The following is a 23,619-nucleotide window of genomic DNA, read 5'->3' as shown; positions in this document are numbered from 1 at the left end:
GTGTTCAACTGCATTTTTTATAATTATATCATTGATACCAATATCAAAATTCAACAAATCTAGACTAATCAAACATTCTTTAAATTTTTAAAAATTGATACATCTGGACCAGTTGTACATAAATTAAGTTTAACCTCGAAAACATTATTTAGTACTAATTCCAAAATATGTCTACGATATCATAAATACAACACATTACGCTCTAATAGTTGTTTAAGCAATATACAAGCGTCATTTAAGCGACCTGTATTAGAAGCTGTTGTGTCACAAGACAAGGCCTGTATTTTATTTTTTACATCCCAAACTTTATTAAATCAAAAATTGCATTTACCTGATTCTCGCCAGAATCACTCTCAATTTTTGGGAACCTAAGTAATTGACTTACTCCCTCAAATGATACCAAGATTGGCAATCGATCAACTTTAGCTCTATTTATAATTCCTGAAAGTAGTTTTCCATCCCAATGCAAGACAAGACTATTTTTATCCAGAAATTTAATTTTTTTTTATTTCATTTACCTTTCTCTCACTAAAAAATAATCTTTTCCGTCGAATAGTTGATCGGTTGCTTATTAACTTTTATACGTTATTACCTAATGCTTCAGCAGTAGAAATAATTAAATGCACAGCATCGCTTCAGATATCTTGCATTGATCTAATGCAGAAACTAATTTAGGAGTCATAAAAGTTATAAACCCTCGTGTTTTTGAAGAATATGAATAACCAGACAAATCATCTTATGTTTCATATTCTGAGGAACTAAACAAATTTAACTCAACAACATTATCTAAACAAAAAATGATAAATGATAGAAAAATGATTGTTATTTATAAGTTTTCTTTATTACCTCGCCAGAAAACTCGTAAAACAATTTTATTTTTCTACAAAACTAATAGAAAATTAAATTTCAAATAACTTTTACATGAAAATTTTTTTTATAACTTGATCGGTTCATCGTATATATTTAAATTGCCGAAATATATGAATTTTACTGGTAAACATAATATTTATGGAACTTTTGACTTTTAGGAGGTAAATATTTGACTTATGAGTTTTTTGCTAATAACCTTTTTTATGTAAAATAATTATATGTATAATTTCTTTCTTATAAACTTTTACGTAAAAATCATATATTTTGAGATAAAGCAGAATAACTGAAAAACTACCCTTTTGATCGAATTTTCAACCCTCTTGCTGCACGTGTTAACATCAACCTATAGGGACCAAATTTTGCACAGTTTATTTTTACATGTATTAGAATAATTTTTTGGTGCGCGTAAATCGAATTTTGAAAATTTGTATTTTAAGGACCACCCTAATGAACATACACTAATTTTTTAACATCGTCATGTCCATTTTTGCATCCATCAGATGCCAGTAGGAGAGAAACGAAGATTTTTATTGACTGTTTCTCAGCTTTACATAAAGCGATCGCTGTATAGATCCTTTCAGTCTCGGTGTGCAGTGCATGTTGTTATCGCATTTTTAGGCATATTTGCCATTCTTAAATTACTTTTATATATATTATTATCTATATGTTTTTGCGCCATGGTTGCTTTTAGTTATTTAGCGACCCTCATCCACAATTCTATATTTTATTTTTGTTGTTATTATAATATATAAGCCTTATTTTACAATTCTTTTAATTTCTGCTAGTGTAAGTACCTCCCACAATTTCATATACAGTCTACTCCCCTAATTCTTTCTTCTACCTGATTATAGACAAAACAACAAACGTTAACTAACCCACACGAGTATCATCGCAAGTTGCGTTCAAATACTAGTTGGGGATCCGCCCCAGCCCTTCTGGCTTTATGTTCTGCCCATGACACGTTAGACCCTTTACTCCGTTCTTACGGATAGATCACAGATTTAGGTAGGAGTAACCGATTACGCCATGCACGATACGTTTTTTAAACAAAAAGTATTACTTCGCAACCAGTATAATAAAAATATGGCAAACATTTAATTATCAAATTGAGTTAACTTTTAAAATGGCCAATAGTAAAATATATACGGCTGACATTTGATTCCGATATCATCACAGTAATATAATAATATTTCAATTTTAACACTATCATTACTATAACAATATTAATAAAATTGTGTTATTAAGAGTGTAGGCTGTAATATGTTATTTTACATAGAGTTTCATATTTATGCGAACATCCAATAAATTATTATCTCTAAATATTGAGGCCAAATATCTTATTATATAAAAAAAACATTAAAAATTAGGCAATGCAAGAGAAATTACTTGATGATGTCCGAATTTCAAAAAAAAATGTATAAATGAAAGTGCTGAACTATGTTATTCTAGGAAAATTATTTAACAAGAGGAGAAAAATAATTTTAGCAATTAGTGAACGTTCAAAAATTTTATCGAAAACGTTCATTGCCGCAAGCGTTTTTCGATTTAAAACCTAAAATGTTAACTAGACTTGCCCATAGACATTCTAAAATTACCCTGAAAATTTTGTTTAAATCCGTTAGTTCTTGACCGAATTATGAGCTATTTTTTTAAATCCATTCGTATAGTTTTCAATAAGATATGATTTTGCATGACAATTTTGTTTAAATTTTGTGTAATTTTTACTAATAACACAGAATTTAAAAATTATTTTTAATGACTATTAATTTTTCTTTCGACAACCTGTTGTTTTAAATAATAATTAGTGGGTTTTTATGAAGTATAATTGTAAACACAAGTAACAAGTATTTTGTAATAATTTTAAAAACATCGTATTTTTAATAACCAAAATATACTTGTTTATATTTGCGTTGTCACATCTCAATTATTGCGATGTGATAACACAAAATAGTGTCCAACCAAAAACTACGCGCAAAAATAAAATAGCTCAAAAAAATGTTCAGCAAACTTTTAGAATGATTTTGGAATGGTAAAAAACTGGTAAAGATTTTAGGTTTTAAATCGAAAAACGTTGACGGCAATAAGCGTTTTCGATAATTTTTAGGCATCCACGGAGTGCTACAAAAATTGTTCTCATTTTCAAAAATAATTTTTTCAGAATAAGGTCACCGGGCTCCTCATTAAAAAAACTTTTTTTGAAAATTAGATATCATTATGTCTTTATTCCAGTATTGAAAATTTTTAATCTTCTTTTTATTACTTAGTAGTATATGTAAATAAAGGTATGTAAAATTTTAATGCTCTGCTCTGTACTTCCAGTTTGCTAACATTTCCCTTAATAGAAAACTAAGACTTTCTTGTTATAGTTAATTTGTATGCAACCCCTAACATTAACTAAAAAAGAAGACAGGAGATAATTAGGTATATCGCGATAATTACAAACTCATTTTTAAATACAAAAAAGGATTGAAAATAGATGTTAACATTTAAAAGTATTAAATATAATGTCATTTCGTTTATTTATTGAGTTCTATAATTTTCTATATAAAATATAGTAAAGTGTTGTAAACTGTCATAATATCCTAAAACTAATCAATTATCATATGTAATTATATATCTTTAATACTTCATCTGAAAATTATATCAAATTAAAATATTTTTGAGTCTCATAAGGCGGTTTGTTTTCTTTTGATTTTCCTCATATAAGCAAAACCATATAAAATTGAAAAGAATTGTAAATTTGTTAATATCTTGAACGATTATTATACTTATCACAGTTTTTGTTGAAAAAAAAAACTATCCTAACTTAACGTTGATTCATAATAACAACGACTTACAAAAACATGCTTTAAATAAAGACAGTTATAGTTTTAAATGTACACTAGATTATACAATTGACTATGATATACGTGCAGTGTTAATTTTTTGTAGGAAAAATTTTGGAATGAACATCTCAGGTATAAATATAATTGTTAAGCCATTAAAAAAACTAATTATAATTTGGATAAATATTTTCACCTAAGTTTAATTACAGAATAAAACTAGAGAAGGTTGTAGTAAGTATGATATTAGTACGAGCTAACACTATACGAATAAGTGGTAGAAACACGTTGTATGATAATTAGGTTAAAAGATTTACGCCCTTTCTCGGAATTAAATAATTAACGCGACAAGTAGTGCGGACACTTTGCCTAAACCCCATCGGCAACCATAATAATAATTACTTTAATTTTCTGGGTACTGAGATATTAATTAAGAGTGTTACTGATTGCAGGTCCAGCATTTTGGGGCTTAATAAATCCGGAATGGAGTCTATGCAACAAAGGTCGACGACAATCGCCTATCAACATGGACCCAGACAAGTTGTTGTACGATCCAAACTTAACCGATCTACATGTGGACAGACATAGAGTAAGTTAAATTGAATAAGATTTACGCGTATTATCCGATTACTTTAATCATCATTATTTAAACCACATAATAACATGCATTGCAATAAATATTGTTAAAACTATTATTTCACCGTTGGGGGGTTGCTTAATCGAATGATGCAGCCGACACAAAGTTTATAATTAATAATGAGCGTAGAGCCGTTTATTTATTTTTATTTTTTTGTAACACAATTTTTAAAAATAATGTCGCACAGAATAAAATTGATCGTACCCACACAAGTTTAGTCAGAAAAAATAAACACATTCGTAATGCTCTTCAGTCCAGTTGAGGTACCCCCAAAACGAAATAGCGATGCGAGTAAGACGTACCGACGATCCGGACAGGATTGGCACAGTAAGTACGGGTCGGTATCGAGAAGAAGACGTGCGACACTTGCTGGATTTTGTACCATATGGCGCGCAGTCAGTCAAACTACCATAGACACTTTGGACGATGGCTGATAAAGATGGCATGAGTCGTGGGGCAACGTGTAACACGAAGTGACGCAGGACCATTTCTCCATCAATAAATTACAAGTTTTTATTATATGTTATACATAAAAATTTATGTATTTAATAAAAACAATTATCATGACCGAAACTGAATGTAGTTAACAACTAAGTAACTAACTATCAAACCAATACACGCATTAAAAAGCATTTTCAATTTAAGCATTCACTCCAAATACATCTAATTTTTTAGTAAATACAAAATAAAAACTGTAGCAAAGTGGGTTCCAGAAAATTTTCAAAAGTTAAGTTGAAAAAATTGACTTTTGTAAAATACTTTCTGTATTGAATTCGCCTTCGTGAACAGGTTACGTTTTGAAAAAATTTATATTAAATACAAGGGAATGTTCAAGATTTTTATATAAAAAAAATTATTTTGATTTATTCAGTTTTGAAAAATTCATGGCAGTTTTAAGAAAAAAAAGTCAAAAATTACTGATTTTTAGAATTGTAATTCTTTTGGAGATTTCCTCATTTTACGCCAAAAAAACGAAAATGTTTCAATTATTAGGAGCCATGTCTTCAATTAGATAAGATTTGTGATCTTTTGACGAACCATTGAAAAAAATCGGTCCGGTGAGAACTAAGCAAGTGGCGACAGACATCATAGTAATATTAAAATATTCTAAGCTTCGCATCGAAGCTGAAAAACACTTAACTGTAATAACATTTATCTGAAAAATAAGAATACTATGTTTTAGATGTAACAATATTTATATAATAATTTATTATGTCAAAAATAATAGTACTTTTTTAGTTTTCTGACGATAAAATGTTGCGTGTAGGTAACGTAGGGATTAACTATGTATATTATTTTGAGTGAAATTGTTCAAAGAATAAAAATAATGAATTGTAACGGTTAAAAAGTAATTTTGCTCAATAATATAAATAAGAAAAAATACATTTGTACATTTTTCGTTAATATTAGTACAATAATTACAGTCATAGTTAACAAACTTAATTGTATTAATAATGATATGAATGAAAAAAAAATATAATAAATATACGCGTAATATGACTTAGGCATTATATTTACTGTAAATGTAATGTAATAGGTTGACGGAACAATAACAAATACGGGTCACAGTATTGTTTTTTATTTGGATAATGACCAAAAAAATCATATAAATATCACAGGAGGACCTTTGTCTTACAAATACCAAGTATATGAAATACATATGCACTTTGGACAGCAAGATGAGATGGGATCGGAACATACGATCAACGGATATGCATTTCCAGCTGAAGTAAATTTTATAATAAATAACCATAAAATTGATAAATACAAATAAAAATGTCCATTTTATTATAATTAAAACATTTCCATAATATTTTTACATTCTTAATTTTCTATTGTAGTTATTACTTGACAAAATATAAAGTATAAAAAAAAATTTATATATCGTCTAATTTCAACGCGTAGGTTCCGTTATTTTCAGAAGTTGACACACATCCATAATTCATCAAGTATAATTTTAATGAGTAATTAATAGAAAAAATCATTAATTGCTGTTCATCTCTAAATGTTATAACTAGTACTTCTCTTCCCAATGGTTTCTCCATTGGTGGTTACCTTAATTATTGGTTAATTAATGAATATGTACCAAAAAATAACTGTTTATACTTTATAATTTAATTTATATTTATTGTAAAAATGCTATCAAGCGTACAAATTAAAAATAAAATAAAAAACATTTTTACAATTTAAAATATGGCGCCAGATCTTTATCTTATCGATTCAATTTATGTTGAATATTCTCAAAACTTGTTACACAATTTCTAAAAACTGCTCATAAAAATAACAATATAAATAAAAGATAATTATCAATTTAATACATAGTATTATTATAATACTATGTATTAAAAGTTATAAAAAAAACAATTTAAAATAAAAATTAATATTTAATAATGTTTAAGCTTCAAATATTTAGCTACAACTCGCAACTGTTTGCTAACTATTCAGATGCAGTGCAACGATCTCATGGAATCGTAGTTTTATCTTTACTGATTCAAGTATGTATTCACTTGTAAGATTATACTATTTAAAATATATGCACATAGATCATAAGCTTAAATCTAAGAAAAAATTTACAGAGGACTTAATTTATTTACCTGACTCTATTGTTTTTAATATATTCATTAAGTATTATTAAGTTTAAATACATTTTTAGCAGTCGTTGAGTTATCCAATCTGTTGACCGTATTTTATATACTGGGGAAAATGATTTTTGAAGGGTAAAAAAAATAAATATACGAGTCTTTTGAAGAAAAACAAGCAAGAAAAAGAATTTGTGGTTATGAGTAATTACTTGGACTTTATAAATTAAAAAAATATATATATACATATGATTATTGTTTTAAACGCCTCTCGTATAATATGATGAGGTCCGATTTTTATAATTAGTATTACGCATAAAAGTAATATGTAATTTTTCAAAAAGTTATAGTAATGCAAAGTTGAGAATTTAAAACCAAAAATCGAAAATTTTTACTTAAAAATAAAAAATTTGTTTTATGTGAAACATCTTTTGTAGTGAGTTCAGATCTGCTGTTAGCGTGACGACGCATGGACATGACATTAAAATTTGAGTAGAAGCAGATTATCCTATCTTCAGTGAAAACGATTTTAAAGTCAGTGTCATCTTAGTTAATGACTAGTGATCTGGGAAGGTTACAAAATACCTTCCGGTTTAATAAATATTTGGTGCCCGAAGCTCAATACGTATTCATAGCCGTTTGAATTTATTCTGGCATTTAAAAATTTACTGAAATAAATAGGAAATATATTGACTTTATTGAGTTCATTTATTATGGTTTGATTTAGTATTGATGGACACATATTTTATATAATATTTCGTTTGGCAATATTGACTAAAGCTATTATTAGTAAAATATCATTTTTATATTCATAAATTTTGAATCATCTACAAGAAAGTCAAAAATCAATTTGTGTTGGCAGAAAAGTGCAAAAACGGTTATTTGACAACTTGGTAAAGAAATCATGATTTACATCGCATCACTAGTTGGGAGATCGATTTTTGATTATTATATATCATTATCTAATTTTGTTACTTTACCATTATTATTTTTTTCGAATACATGATAGTTATGTATTATAGTCTATATATTAAATATTATTTTTGTATTAAATATGAATTAATTCATTACTCTTTATTAATTTTTATTAGTAATAATTTAAATATATAATAATAATTTACTTATAATACACTCAAATTAAAGGACTTAATGGAACAACCAAATAAGTCCATTTTTTTTTTCAGGAAAAGCAATTTTAATTTTAATTCTAGGTTTTCATAATGACAATATTTTCCTAAAGCTTAAACTATAATTTAATTTTGAACATTTTCTTAAAGTGCTTGTGCGGTGGCAAGGATCCCAGAATTCTTGCTTTTTCCTCGTAATTATGCTATGTAAACAACAAAATATTATTTTAGGACTTCGGAGTTCTAAAAAATTGAAAAAAAAAATACATATTTTTACTTATCTAGATACAAACAAAATTTACTTTTTATCTTTATCTTGATCGTTTTCAATTTATCTAATTCAAACACTGGGCATCATATATTTTGTTTGAGGTATACTTTCTATTACATTAAATAATAGCTTGGTATCATTGTGGTTATGTATCATTTGTCTCCATTTTATGATGGAGTTTTTGGGTGGCTACTTATAAGTATAGCATGCTCTCCGATGCTTTCGTGTATTGTCACTAATCAATTTTAGGCAAGGAGGTAACTAGTTTATTATTTTTGTTGATGTTGGCACAGATATAGATAATATTCCTATCTGGGTGTTGGCGTTGGTGATATCGTTAAAATTTATCATATCAGTATTGACATAAAATTTGATTAAACAACAGATCATAAAAACTGTTTTAAGAGAAGAAAGATCATAATTAAGAACAAATTTCTAAAAAATTAATAAAATTACATTGCAATATATTCAATTCTTATAGAAATTAATTACTTTAAGAAACCTATTTGTTTTTGTAAATAATCAATACGAATCTTTCAAGGCAAAATTGAAACTTCAACACTGTTCCACAGATATCTACGTTTAAAATAAATATAATAAGTAATCATTAATATATTTAATAACATATTAAGTTTAGTACGAGTTTAATAACTCATTAGCATATTAAAAATTAGAAAATTCTTACAGGAACCCTTATTATATGATTTTACAAATTTATAGCCAACTTTCAAATTGTTAAAACTAAAACATTAAATATAATTATTGTATTAACAAACATCGTTAATGGGATATTTTGAAAAAAATTTGTATTGAATTTAACTATAGCCTTATCATAAACTTGTTATATACAATATTAATTATTTTGTATCAGTTTTACCAAATTATAATTTAAGTATATTAATAAACCATACTTGAAAAAACATAAGTAAATATACTTTTTTTATTATATAGTAACTAAATAATTGTTTTATTTTTAGTTGGGAGACCTATCAAATCCAGAATTACGAATTCTTACAGATCAATTAAATAACATCAAGTACAGTGGTGAGTTTTTAGAAGGACACTTTTCCATTATTTCAAGTTATAATATTATCAGTATTTGATTTGAGAAGGACTGAGTGCCTCAAATTTTTTTGGATATTCTAGTGTACCCCTATTTTTTTTTAATGGGTACGCATTGGACGAGTTCTTGATTAAACTTACATACCTTTATAAAATTGCTCAATTTATATTTTTGTGTTAATTATATAAGACTTACAATATGTTTTAATATTTCATACATTTTATACTAATTATGTATATAAGGTCTATGTAGTATTTACAAAGTATATTGATATTATAAATATATAGAGGAATCGGCCTGCCTAATGGGTAGAAATGTATTTTTCGGTACATGGGATCCCATGTTCGATACCCAGAAAGTCAATGAGATTTTTCTTATAATTATCTCATTGGTGGTGTCTATTCTCTGGTACAAGCCGGTCTTAATACCCACCCTGTCCATCATTGGCCTAGCCAGAAAGATATCTTTGACTTCATAAAATGTGAAGATGGCTACCACACTCTGTAGTATATTACATTCGGCAAATACAAAGAAGAAAAACTGATCATTATTATTATTATTGGCATCCTATATCTGATATCTGAGATAACTGATAGGCCGAAATCAATAATAACCATTCATTATCTATAAATCCAGGTAACCAACCTTGTATAATGTTATTATTGAACAATATGCTGCATATTATTCTATGTTCTATATATTAATGATTCTTAGGGAATGTTAATTTGCTAGCAACGCTACATTTTTTAAATAACTGAGTACCTTTACTATTCTTTGCCTAATCAAGCACTGAATATTACAATATTGTTGTAATTTAAATGGATAAATTTCCAATCGCAGTAGATCGACGATATTTACACAAAGCTAGACAAAAACATCCAGTTTAATTCATCAATTAAAAGTATTTAAGTTAAGACTTGGTTTTAACATCTAGGACATAAAATTCTTAATATATATGTATAAAGTTTTAATTGAATAAAACACTTAATCAAATCATTAGCCTCAATTTTAATTATTTGGTATCGGATATACCTTATAATAATTTGACAGGATTTTTTTACTGGCTGTCGATCCAACAAAACTTCATTATGGCTGAGAAAACCAATAAGACAGCAAGGTGTGTAACACTGTTAATCAGAACTAAGGCGTTGATGTATCGTAAGCTTCTATAGCATAAGCCATTTGGCATCAATATTTTATTTACATTAACTATTTGCAATAACATAAATACTTTGATAAATAAATTTTTTCTTAATTTATGACTTAGGATGTAATTATATATATTTAAAAGTTTCAAAAAAAAAAAAAAAAATATTGAATTTTAGATGTACACGTATTAGTTATGCCATCTGAATGAATAATAAATGGCCTAAGTAAAACTGATGGTAAAAAAATACAAAATGTATCGGAATCTACCGAGTAACGTGAAATATAATTATTGATATTTTAATTAACGACCCTAAAAAAGTTTAAAACTTGTGTTAAAGATTTTAAATTCATTGGGGCTGTACATTTTTTATAATATTTTGAAGATCGGGTTTTTAATTCACTGATTTCGAAGTAATATTTTACATGTAAAACACTTATCGTGCCAGATATGGTCCGATACTCCTACCGGAATCATTCGCCTACCTGTAAGAACAGACCATAAAGCCTCTAGTCTGGGGCAGAGCTTAGTCTTAAATATTAAACAAGATAAACTGACACTTGAGACAAGATGATCTGATATTAAAATATATAGTAATATTTGCGTTGATAGTTTTATCAAAATATGATATTAATAAGGGAATTAAAACTTTGCTTCACAAAAGTTTATTTACTTTATTTTTAATAAATAAATGTTAGTTTATTTGTTATCAAAAGTATTAATTTTTTATACTTATGAATCTAGGTAACGAGGCACTGGTTAAACGATTATCAATTGCAGATTTATTACCAGACACCAAATATTACATGACTTACGACGGTTCAACTACAGTCCCTGCGTGTCACGAAACTGTCACCTGGCTAATAATAAATAAGCCAATTTACATCACCAAACAACAGGTATATTTTTATATTGAAAATTAACTCGTCTACAATTTTAGAGTACGCTAAAAATTTGATGGCTAGTCATATTCCTAAAGATTGTTTTTAAATAACTGTCATTTCATTGTCATTTATATCAATTAACTATATAAAAATTTATTAATTAATGTATAGTTTTATTATGGTATTTTTATCACAAATCAAAATTATCACTTTGATTAGTAATAAAAATATTTTGAAAATTTACTGAATGAGGAGTATCCAAGAGAGACATTAGAGAATATTTCGTGGAACAAGGGACTAGTAGATTTAACTAGTAAGAGATAGGTATGGGAGGCTGTGGCATCAACGAAAAAGAATAAAGCAACAGAACCAGATAAAGTGCCAGTAGAAAAATGAAAAATATTAGACGGTGTTGGCATAATGTGGTTGAAAGATCTTTCGAATAAAATTCTTTTAGAAGGAAAAATGCCAAAAGAATGGAGGAACAGTATTGTGGTGTCAATATTAAAATGCAAAGATTTCTTTACCATTTGATACAGGTGTGTAATAATTATAGAAGCAAAAAGCTTAAGTGTTACCATATAAAGATTTAGGAGCTGGTAATAGATAAAAAAAATAAGAGGAGAAATATCAGTAACAAAGAACTAGTTTGGTTTTTTGCCTGGAAAGTCAACGATGGAGCCAATTTTTTGTGTAAGAAAACTAATAGAAAAGAATAGGGAAAAGAAGTAAAAGCTCTGTATTATAGATTATATATAATTATAGATTTGGAAAAAACGTATGATATAGTATGGTGAGAGGTTTTAAAGTGGATGCTAATGAGAAATTGAGTCCTAAAAAGATACATTAATATAATATAGGATATGTATGATGGAAATTGAATCAGGATTAAAAGTGTGAGCGGAATAACAGATGATTTAAGAGTAGGAGTTCACCAAGGTTTTGCTTTAAGCCCTTTCTTATTTTCCATAGTAAATAATGAAATTACTAGAGAAATACAAGGAGAGGTACCGTGAAGTATGTTATTCGCTGACGATATAGTGTTAATAAAAGAAAATATGGAGGAAATTAAGCAGAGGCTAGATATGTGCAGATCAGCTCTTGGAGAAAAAGGATTAAGAATAATTATAAACCCAGTAAATAGAGTACAAGTTTGATAAAGGAGAACACGAGATAGACGCGATGAGGTTATTAGTGACAATATGCGAGGACGTGATAAAAGAGGTGGAAAATTTTAATTATTTGAGATCAGTTGTGCAAAAGAACAGCGATATTAAAGAATGTGTAAAATACAGGATTAAGTGCGAGTAAAGTGGAGAGCATCGACTGGTTTGTTATACGATAAGAGAATTCTAATAAGGCTGAAATTAAGTTCCATAAGGCTATAGTTAGAGCAGCAGTAACGTATAATTCGGAGTGGTTGGCTGTTGACAAGGGAATAGAACATAGAATAGATGTAGTAGAGATGAGAATGCGTAGATTGATTTGTCTAGTGACTAAAGAAGGTAAAATAAAGAACGAACATATAAGAGGGAGTATAGGTGTAGCGTCAATCATGAAAAATATGTGAGAAAATAAACTTAAATAGTAATGTAATCATGAGAGAGGGATCGGAAGTAGTAAGTGCAGTTATAGAAATGAATGTTGAAGAAATAAGAGGTAAAGAAAGACCAAAAAAAGAGAGAGGGATGTTATTGAATGTGCTATGAGGACGGCTGATCTGTGTGTAGATGATGTAGGAAATTGTGTTGAATGGAAGTTCAGGATCAGAGCCCTAAGCAGTTGGGATAAAGGCGAGGAAATAAAGAAGGAAAATATATTAATATTGTTCAGTATTATAATATAATTGTGTTTTGCTTTTTTTTACTTATTTAGTAATACTTTCTAATTTAAAAAAAGTTAAAATGACGATTTTTAGATAACTTTATCGTAGTTTTTTTTATAATTTATTACGAGACAAAATATTGTAACATATGTTGACTTTCTATGATGAAACCTATGATCAACTTTGATATTTTATCAAAACCAATTTAAAATTAGCTTACAAAGTTATTTTTTTAAATTTGTATGTTGTAAATGATTACAAAAACTCAATGTCTCATCATTTTCATGGCTGAGATTTTATCACTAATTAAGTTGATTTAAAAAAATGTTGAACAAATACTACATATAATAAAGTTCATTATTGTGAAATTTATGACACATAGAATGTATTATGTAATTTAAAAGCAATAACATAAACTTTTCTCGAAATGTAATCCATTCATTTTTATAACTAGGAAGAACGGAGATAATGGCTAGGAAATGACTAGTGATAAAAATAGCAGCTTCCAATAATCACCTCCATTCATTACTTTAAATTGTAAATAACTTCTGAAATACTAGTCCCAAATTTGTTAAATTTGATTAGGGATAATTCTAAATAGTAATTATTTGCTGAAAAATCAATATTTATATGTAATTAAAGAAATCAAAAATTATTATTTTAATATTTCTTTATTTTACGAGTGGTTTATGATAAACTTTGTATATAATAAGAACATTTGATTTTTAATCCTCAATTATCTTTAAAAAAATTGATATTTTATTCCAATAATGCTTAAAATATGTATCAATAGGAAGTTCAACACTTTTTGATAAATGACAAGAACCTAACTTGATATATCACTAAAACTTCAATGCTACCAAAGTAAATAAGTTAAAAGTAATGACACGACACCGCCTTTTGCTCTAGGCTGGTGCTCACCCGTGTCTCTCTCGATATCAGCCGTCCAGCTATTAATATGACAATCGGTTGTCATCGGTCGTCTCCCCGCCCTTGACACTGAGATAAGGCCGCCGCCGAATATGGATTACCGATATTGCTTTCTGTTTCGTTTCGACGTTCACCTGAAGTGGTGTATTTTCTTCCACTGTCTTTTTCTTTTGTTTTTTTTTCGGTTTTGACGTTGACCTTAACTGGTTTACCTTACTCTCGTGTGCTGTTGTGTTTCAGTGTTTTTCCCGTGTTCTTTTTTAACTTTGGATCGCGGCGAGTGTGCTCCTTACCGATGACAGAAGTGTAGTTGCCGTTGTTACATAAGTATAACATTGTACGAATCAAGGAGAATATCTAATATTATAAGAACCAATTATTGTCTTCCGACGTTGTTTCTCTGTTTAATATAAAATATTAAACATCTGTTTTTACTATTGTGCTTACGTAAATATATATACACAGACATAAATATAAATAATATATATATACATATATATACCTCGAGTGCCGTACCATTTGGATACGCGTTAGTAAAAAGAAAAATAATAGTGGGACCGTATCATTTTTCTAAAAATTGCCCTGCATCTACGTCGATTTTAAAGATTTTTTTTGGAAAAAATTCTTAAAATGTTACCATAGATCTAACAGTAAAAGGTTTATGTAAGTTACTCGATTTTACCTTATAATCTAAGAGTATACATGTTGACAATTAAATTCAGTGCCATACGATCAAAATTGAACACTAACACGTTAAAAATTAATAATTTAAGTTAGTTAAACTTATTTTTAAAAGTTATGTTTAACTACTTAGTTTTACTTTCTTAATAACTGTGTTTATATGTGTTATATCATAAAATTGAATATACAATATTCATATTAAATGGAATGAAAGTTTCCTTAGAAATGAATTAACTAAACATGAGTAAGAATAATAATAATAAAGTAGAATTGGATAAAATTACAGTACTCTAAATTTACCAAGGGTGGAATATAAATATTATTATCGCGTCATCATATCATTTCATGTCATATCATTTATCACACGCTATATGTGTTTCCATAATATTTAGTAGGATGAACTATGTAATTATTTTTTATTAATAATAGTTATACACGAAGAAAATGCCGTTAAATCCAAATATCATTTTGTTTTGGGTAATAATAAAAACGTTCTAAAGAAAACAAAATGAAATTTCCGAATTAAAAAATATTGGTAAAAATGTGAAATGTTTAAATGGTGTGTCGTGTTTAGTATCCATTACGGCAGAAAATTGAAGACTATCTTTAGAACACTGCAACTTACATCGAATGTTGAGATAAAAGTCTTATATAAACGTGCATTTTGTTTTACTCAAAAACACAATTTGGAACTTCATAATAAATATAATTAAAATAATGATTTAATTCAAATTCATTAATTATTTAATCGACAAATTATACTATTAATAAAACATTAAATCATTAGGCAATACTAGAGAATGATGTCCGATTTTTAAAAAATAAATGTATAAATGAAAGTACTAACTATGTTATTCTAAGAAAATAATTTAATAAGATGAGAAAAAAAATGTTAACACTCCGTGAACGTTCAAAAATTTTATCGAAAACGTTTATTGCCGCCAGCGTTTTTCGATTTAAAATCTAAAATATTTACCAGGTTTGCCCATAGATATTCCAAAATTATCTTGAAAATTTCGTTGAAATCCGTTGGGTTTTGACAGAATTATGAGGTTTTCTTTTTAAATCCACGAGTATAGTTTCCAAAAAGATATGATTTTGCTTTCCGCATGTCAATTTCGTTTAAATTTTATATTAGTTTATGTAGTTTTCACTAATATCACACAATTTAAAAATTGCGTTTAATGATTATTAAGTTTTCTTTTGACAACCTGTAGTGCTAAACAATAATTAGTAAGTTATTATGAAGTATAATTTTGAATACACCTAAAAATTATGTAGTTGTATTATTGTTTTTTTAATTATTATTTAATTTACATGAGTGAACTACGTCTGGAGAAATATTTTTCCTGCACAACACTTATCATGTCCATCGTAGCCGTGTACTTCTACCTGAATCAGTGGCCTACTTATAAGGGCGATTCGAAGGGTAGAACGATACGAAAATGCGTGAGACCTTCAGGACCCCAGCTAGACGAAATCTAATTATTTTAAATAGTGAATAACTTTCCATTAAAAATTAAATAATGTAAATAAAAAAAATAATTTATCAATAATATTTTTAAATATTAGTATCAATGGTTGTTCTGTTGTTTCACTAAAAACTTTTTAAAACCTTAAACAAAAAAAAAATTGATTACTCTAATTCCCAGAAAAATAAGTAAAATTTCACTAATAAAAAAAAAATAAATAGCTATAAAAATTATTTTTTGATAAAGATCATTCAGTCGATTAAGAAAGCGTCATGCTTCGGTGCACAGTTATTGAGGTACGTTTGGAAAACTGTACAAATATTCCTGTTTTCTCTAATAGAAGAATTTAGTAATATAGTTGATAGAGGATGTAAAGGTGTAAATAAATTAAGTAAATAAAAATTAATTTACTGTCAAAAAAAGTTATTTAAAAAGCTACAATAAGTTCTTATATTTATAATTAATAAATTCAAATTTACTTTTAACAAAGTTTTTGATTCCATTTTACGTACATGTTGATATTCAAAAAAACTACCGCCATAAACATAATTTGTAATATTTTAAAGTATTCAGAAATTTGGGTTAAGAGTTATGTAACCATCACGATAATGAGTTGAAAGAGCTACTTATGACCTAAAGAATATATAAAATTTAAACATAGGTATTAACTAAAAATATCCATTAATTTAGTTTTGAACGCGCTAATATTGCTCGTTATTTAAACAAAGCTAATTAAATCTACCAATTTAAGAAACAATGTATTTTAAATATATAAAAAATGAACGCTCAATGAAACGTCCCTACGTAATTTTTTTTTGCGGATAATTTTGATTTAAAATACAGCAATAGAAACATAATGTCTATAGCCACTCTGAATTTTACTAATTTTTCAAATTTTTCTTAATTTACTGATTCATTAAAAAAAAAAGTATTTCAAATAATTTTCTTTAAAGTAGTATTTTCTATAAATACTTGTTTACTATAATTATTGTAGTAAACAAAAATAAGAGTCATTGGGCATAATTTTAAATAATAATTTAGTAAATACACTAGTAACTTTTTAGTAATCTAAAATTCGTTATAACACCAAAACTAAACAAATTTTTTTTTCTATTTCCATATTTTTTATTTATACTTTGTGTTATGTTTCTTGTTATAGTTACACAGTTTACGAGGTCTTATGCAAGGAAACAAAAATCAAGCAAAAGCTCCATTAGGAAATAATTTTAGACCTCCACAGCCACTTCACAACCGATTAGTTCGAACTAACATAGATTTTAATCGCAAGGTAATCTTTTTCAAAATTTACAATTAGTTAAGCAAAAATAGTTAAATTACGAGTTTAATATTTATCATATTTAATTATACGATTTGTAATTAAATTTTTTAATAAGTATTTTATATAAATTACTAAAAAGTTATACGTATAAAAATATTAAATCAAAATACTTTTTTTCGTAGTTTATAAATTAATTATTATATAGCTGTTATAATAGTTAAACTGTATTTAAAATGTACTTAGGAAAAAAATCATGTTCATTGTTGAAACCATAGTTTTTTTTGGCTTTTTTAGGACGATGAAAAATTTTGCCCTAGCATGCACAAAGATGTTTACTACAAAGGTAAGTTAATTGCCAGTCATCCGTTTGTCATGGTTTTGTTAATTTATTAGACAGCAAAGAACAGTATCGTGTTAATAGTTAACAAATTATGGTAGTACATTACAAACGCCCTTTTCTGCTATATTGTAAAAAGGTTTGTTTTTTAAATGTACTACAACTACAACATGATAAGAAACTCATTTACACAAAACCTTTCCTCCTTTATAGGTACTCTTACTTTTCATCAGCACTTAATATTAATTATTCAAAATAAAAATTATTTAAGAGTTGAGCGGTTTTTTCCTAATGATTGAATGATTTTTATATGAGTGCCATTATTCTTAGATTAATTTATCACAAAGATATTTTTTCAAGTAAAAAAGAAATTTAAAATGTCTGTTTAAATTTTTTGTCATAATTCACTGTATGTAATAATATAATATATCATTGAATGACTTATGTGTGTTGTGTTTGAAAAATTCATACCATAATTATTTGCAGTAACGTTTGATACAAGTCCATTCTAGGAAAATATATTTAAATCGTAGATATTCGATTAATTTTAACTATATATTTTTTTAAATAAATATTTTGCTGGTAAAGTAACACATTTTTTTGTTGTTATAACTTGCGCATCCTAATCACATTAATAAAAATAAATTAACTATTTATTAACACTAATAACATAATGGCTTTATTAATTAAAATTTTCTTTTTCAGCTAACGATTGGAATCATCACTAATGATTTGTCTCCAAATATATGCAGCATTAAGTTATCACTCGGTGTCATGTATATTTATTAAAGAGCAAAATGTTCACCAAGACATTATTAAGTTAACTTAATGATAATATAAACACATTCAGACTTTTAAGTTTGATGCCTATAGACTGATAAGTTTTGATATATATAATATAAGCTCACGCCTCTTCAATATTAATTTAGCTAATATTTTTACTAGTACATAAATGTAAAAAAAATTCAAGATAATTGTACAAAATTGTTACTATTAAATTAATAATAAATCGTAAATATCATACAATTATGTTAAATGTGTGATTTTATATATTTTTATAAAATTAAATTTTATCAATTCTAATTAATATACGAATTTTAGAAAAAATGTTAATAAGTGCACTATTTAAAATAATAGTTTTTGTCAATTAATAACACTGTTTTGTTCATAATCCAAATTTTAATAATTGTTACAGTAAAAAATAGAATCCATAATTAGTCTTGAACAACAAAGTTCCAAATGAAAAAAATATTTAGTACAATATTATGCAATATATTAATAAATAAAATTGTTAATTTTTAGTAAATAAAAAGTATTTAGGTTTAATAGCCATCATTTTGAAGCTACTCGCTAACAAAAATGAAATGATACCAAACTAACACATTTTTTTCCTTTTTACATTGGTATCTAAATATCCTAATATTTATGATCATTTACAAAAGATTGATGGTATTAGTGAAAATGTGAAGCATAGGATTATGTGCGGGTAGATCAAGTGACGAGAAGGATTTGGTGTTTTGTGCGATAAGAAAATCCAAATGAGGCTGTAGTAAGACCAATTAGGTTACATGGTTCTTAGGGTTGGTTGTTTGACGTGATAGTAAAGCAGAGATAAAAAAGCTTAGATAGATGAGTGGAATAACGAGAGAAAATTTGATAAGGAATGATATGTATAAGGAAGCATAGGAATAGCGTCGGTTATGAATAAGTTGAGAGAAAACAGGCTTAGATAGTTAAGTCATATTATGAGAGAAAATCGGAAGTTGTAAGAACGATATAAAAATGAACATTGAAGGAAGAAGTAAAAGACCAAAAAAGGGATGGTTAAATGTAATTGAGGATGATATGAAGACTGCTTGTGTATGTATAGATGATGTGAAAGGTAGTGCCACGTGGAAGTTTACAATATGAATAGCCGACCCCAAATAATTGGGATAAAGACCAGAGCGAAGAAGATATTGGAACATCTGCTACCTAACTGTTCTGAACATTTTTAAATTTTATCATTGTAATTGTATTATTATGTATAAAAAAGGCTTATTATTCATAAGGTACATTGTTTATGAAGTATTTTAAAAGTAAAAATAATAATAAATTTAATTTTGACTGTAAAAGTTTAATTTGATAGTGATTCAAAGCTTGAGATTTTGATAAGTAAACCCTGAAATATGAACATGCATACAATTTTTTTTTTCAATGCGTACTTTTATCATATGATAATATATTTTATGGTAATGGGTATTTTTTTATGAGAAATATTTTTTTAATTTTTGAAATAAGGTAATTTTAATGTAGCTTAAACAAAACAAACCTATAAACTACATCACATATTTGAACACTTTTTAAAAATAAAATAAAATTATAATCTCGTTTTGATATTCTTTTCCGCGAATCACAAAAATATTACAAAGCTAAATATGTTTGAATATGATTCATGTTTTGCTATTTGTTTAATAACTACAATTTTATAAAATTTAAGTACTACTTTTTTTAATTTATAAAAAACAAGTTTTAAACATTTACGATATTTCGATATTTTAAAATAAATATTTAATAATTAAAATTTTGTAAAATTTCAAAGCTCACGCAAATAATTGGTTGTTAGTATGGAATTTTTTCTATAAAATTTATTACTATAATTAGTATTGCAAAGAAGCCTGTAATAAAAAGCTGAAAAAAATAATTTTTTGGATACTTATCAGTTTTTAGTTATTTTTAGTTGTATTTACGTGCTGATAATTTTGCCGGATAAAATTATTAAAAACTATTGAATTTAAGTAATTAAATACACAATTTGTATAATAGCTTGTCAATTGATAAAGTTTGATTTAATATAAATATTTTCATTTTTTATAAAACATCTAATGTTTAGGTAAAATATGTGATCATTGAACTTAATTTTGCTAATTGTTGCGGATAGTATAATATACATTACATTAAGTATATAACTATTTAAACTGATTTAAACGAATTAATATTACCATCTTAGTAAATGTTAAGAAAAACAAAAAACATAGTACGAAATTAGACCAGCAATCTGAAGTGCATTCGACGAATCTGAGCACTAAGCTACCGCATACTTTTTTCTTCACATGTTGATCTTTTTTCGATGACCAACCGTCAATCACTAATGGCGACTTCAACATTTTAAGTTAAAATTCCAACTAAATATATTACTCTTTAACATAAAGTTAATTTTGTGAAGAAATTAATGAAAATAAATTTTTGGTCCTTCATATATCTTAAAGAACTTATGAAGTACAATAAAAGTTATACATTGTAATTTTTAATAATACAACACAGACTTAGTAAAATTTAAAATTTATTTCACAGAAAACAAAATTTTTACAAGAAGTAATTTTACCAACTACGTAGTAAATAGTGAATAGAAAAGTAATAATGTTTCGTTGAATAAAAATAACCAACTAAGTATGCCGATAAAATTGCATCCGAAGGCAAGACTGTTATATACACAAAATACGATTCCGCGTATACACTGAAATAGAAAAAAATAAAACTCTTTACTCAAACGAAAGAATTATTTCATACGTAAAAGGAAAACAAGGCAAGGAGCAAATAGAAAATAAAATGTACACGAAAGTAAGTGTTGAGAAAATTGTGACAGATAAAAAATGGTATTGTAGAGACCACCACATAACCATTTGACGAATAGAATTTATACTAAAGCAAAAACAAAGTGGAATAGACCGTGAAGAATGAGATTATTTCAGTATATATAAATGATATTACGGAGACAACAAATCATATCTCGAGAAGAGTACAGCCTACGGGTATAACATGATGTATTACTCTAGTAATAGACAACGTACTTGCATGACTGTGAGCTATATAGTATAAAATTATGATTGCTTCAAGAAAAATGATAAGGGCATAAAATTAAATTGTTATCATATCGTTAATTATTTTTGATTTCATAAGATACGACATCAGAAAATATTTCCAATAAGATAACAACTTTTTTGTTGTACATTTATAAAATTATAAATTTATTATGTTAAGTATAAATTAATATTACTCGGTTTAATTATACCATTTTCACTCATGACTATGAGTAAATTTTTAAATGATTTAATAGTGCCTATACTCATACAAATTGATATTACACAAAATAAACAATTTAGCGTAATGAGTAATCACAAATAGCATACAGTACCATAAAAAATAAACATAGCATACATGTACCGCAATATGCTAAGATTAAGAGTCTCCAAGCGATCAATGGAGATTTTCACTGTCATCATGATATTACAGCACATAATCTTGTAACAGCAAAATTTAATTTAATTATAAGAACAAAATGTTTTTTAATCATTTAACGAATAAAGTTGTTTCTATTATTATAACTGGCAATATTTTATTTAAAATATTAATCCATTCATATTAAAATGTTTATTTACTCGTTTACACGTATCTCAAAATACTAATTTAATATTTTCACAGAACGACGTCAAATGGGTGTTTCAATTGTCGCCAAGATAAGTTGAGCAGTGTTTTCGAAAGACTATAAATTATTAATAAATGTAAATAATTATGTACACATACAAAAGATGGAAGCTCGCCATTTTCTCCTCTTATGTTAATAATAATTCTAGGACAATTCAACGAATAGGATTTAATCTCGTCGTTCACATTGGGAACTCCGCTGCAGGTGGTGTAATCGTTGACTTGTAAGAGAATGAAATATACTGCGTACTTAGAGAATACAGTGGAGAAGGATCGCGAGACTATGGCGAGGAAAGAAGTTTCCTAAGGATAAACCTAAAGGGCACAAGAGATGGGAAATATATTTGTAAGTGAGACTGGTGTAAAAGGGCGAATAAAACAATATGCCTTGATAGGGGTACCGTGTGTGCGATTTTAGCTTACAACTACAATGAATACCGTGTGGGTGACTACAAGTAACGACTAGTGATAGCTGTATAACTCCCAAAGCGACCGCCAGTATAAGAGGTTACAATAACATTCAGGTCCCGTTGGTCCTAACTTACAAGCGGAAAAATAGAATCTAGTGAACTTGGTCCATTGTGTTATGTCGCTTCTCTCTATTTTTACGGTGGCATATGTAAGTCTTAAGAAGAACTTATAACCGCTCACGTTGATTTTCTAACGCAATATTTCTTTTTATAGCATTTTATTTCATCCTTTCTTATTTGCTTTCTCTAGAACAAATTTCAACCCACCATAAACAACAATTTAGCCTGGGTAAAAAACGTTAATATCTTACAAACCTAGTTTGAAAAATCACAAATCAACATTACGCCTGATTTTCTTTTTAACACCAATCACCTCAAATAACGTTATTATGTTTTTTATAAAGTCTCTATATGTTTACTTTAAATGTATTGTTATAATAACAATATATTTTAATAATACAATAACAAAGATAATAAATATTGTAATAACAATATTATAATAGTAATAACAAGAGCTATAAACTTACATTAATTCGATAAACTACATCCATGATACAAATTTAAATACGGTAAAAAAATATTTCTAATGATTACAGTACTCAATAACATTAATATTTTGTTACAATTTATCATTAACGTGATTTGTTGATTACACTGTACATCATAGAGGTTCAATAGCAAAATTTCAAAAAAAATCGTGAGCACCAAAAAGTATTGGAACAGAATATTTTAAAGTTATAATATATAACAACTCCACATTT

General features: G+C 27.0%; 2 protein-coding genes across 6 annotated transcripts in view; one reads left to right on the top strand and one right to left on the bottom strand.

Annotated features, from left to right (window-relative positions):
* LOC126899361 (carbonic anhydrase-related protein 10) overlaps window positions 1-18,955 on the top strand; it is a 124,933-nt gene extending 105,978 nt beyond the window's left edge. For all 4 annotated transcript variants that reach the window (XM_050674234.1, XM_050674236.1, XM_050674233.1 and 1 more), the window contains 8 exons: window positions 4,145-4,281; window positions 5,867-6,058; window positions 6,729-6,824; window positions 9,284-9,350; window positions 11,261-11,415; window positions 17,468-17,596; window positions 17,882-17,930; window positions 18,630-18,955. In XM_050674234.1, coding sequence (XP_050530191.1) covers window positions 4,145-4,281; window positions 5,867-6,058; window positions 6,729-6,824; window positions 9,284-9,350; window positions 11,261-11,415; window positions 17,468-17,596; window positions 17,882-17,930; window positions 18,630-18,652 — 848 coding nt within the window. In that variant the 3' untranslated portion in view covers window positions 18,653-18,955. The remainder of the gene's footprint in view (window positions 1-4,144; window positions 4,282-5,866; window positions 6,059-6,728; window positions 6,825-9,283; window positions 9,351-11,260; window positions 11,416-17,467; window positions 17,597-17,881; window positions 17,931-18,629) is intronic.
* Window positions 16,854-23,619, bottom strand: part of LOC126899353 (cytochrome P450 4C1-like) — a 46,673-nt gene continuing 39,907 nt past the window's right edge. Inside the window, exon 14 of one of the 2 annotated variants that reach the window (XM_050674216.1) lies at window positions 16,854-16,941. The gene's annotated coding sequence lies outside the window, so the exon portion shown is untranslated. Of the gene's footprint in view, window positions 16,942-21,255; window positions 21,421-23,619 lie in introns of those variants that run through there. The other variant, XM_050674217.1, reaches the window with a different exon arrangement.

Source organism: Daktulosphaira vitifoliae, unplaced genomic scaffold (assembly GCF_025091365.1).
Source record: "Daktulosphaira vitifoliae isolate Bord-2020 unplaced genomic scaffold, ASM2509136v1 Scaffold_2, whole genome shotgun sequence".
NCBI classification, from domain to species: domain Eukaryota; kingdom Metazoa; phylum Arthropoda; class Insecta; order Hemiptera; family Phylloxeridae; genus Daktulosphaira; species Daktulosphaira vitifoliae.
Note: the sequence above shows the minus strand (reverse complement) of the source record. Positions and strands in the feature narration are given on the sequence as shown.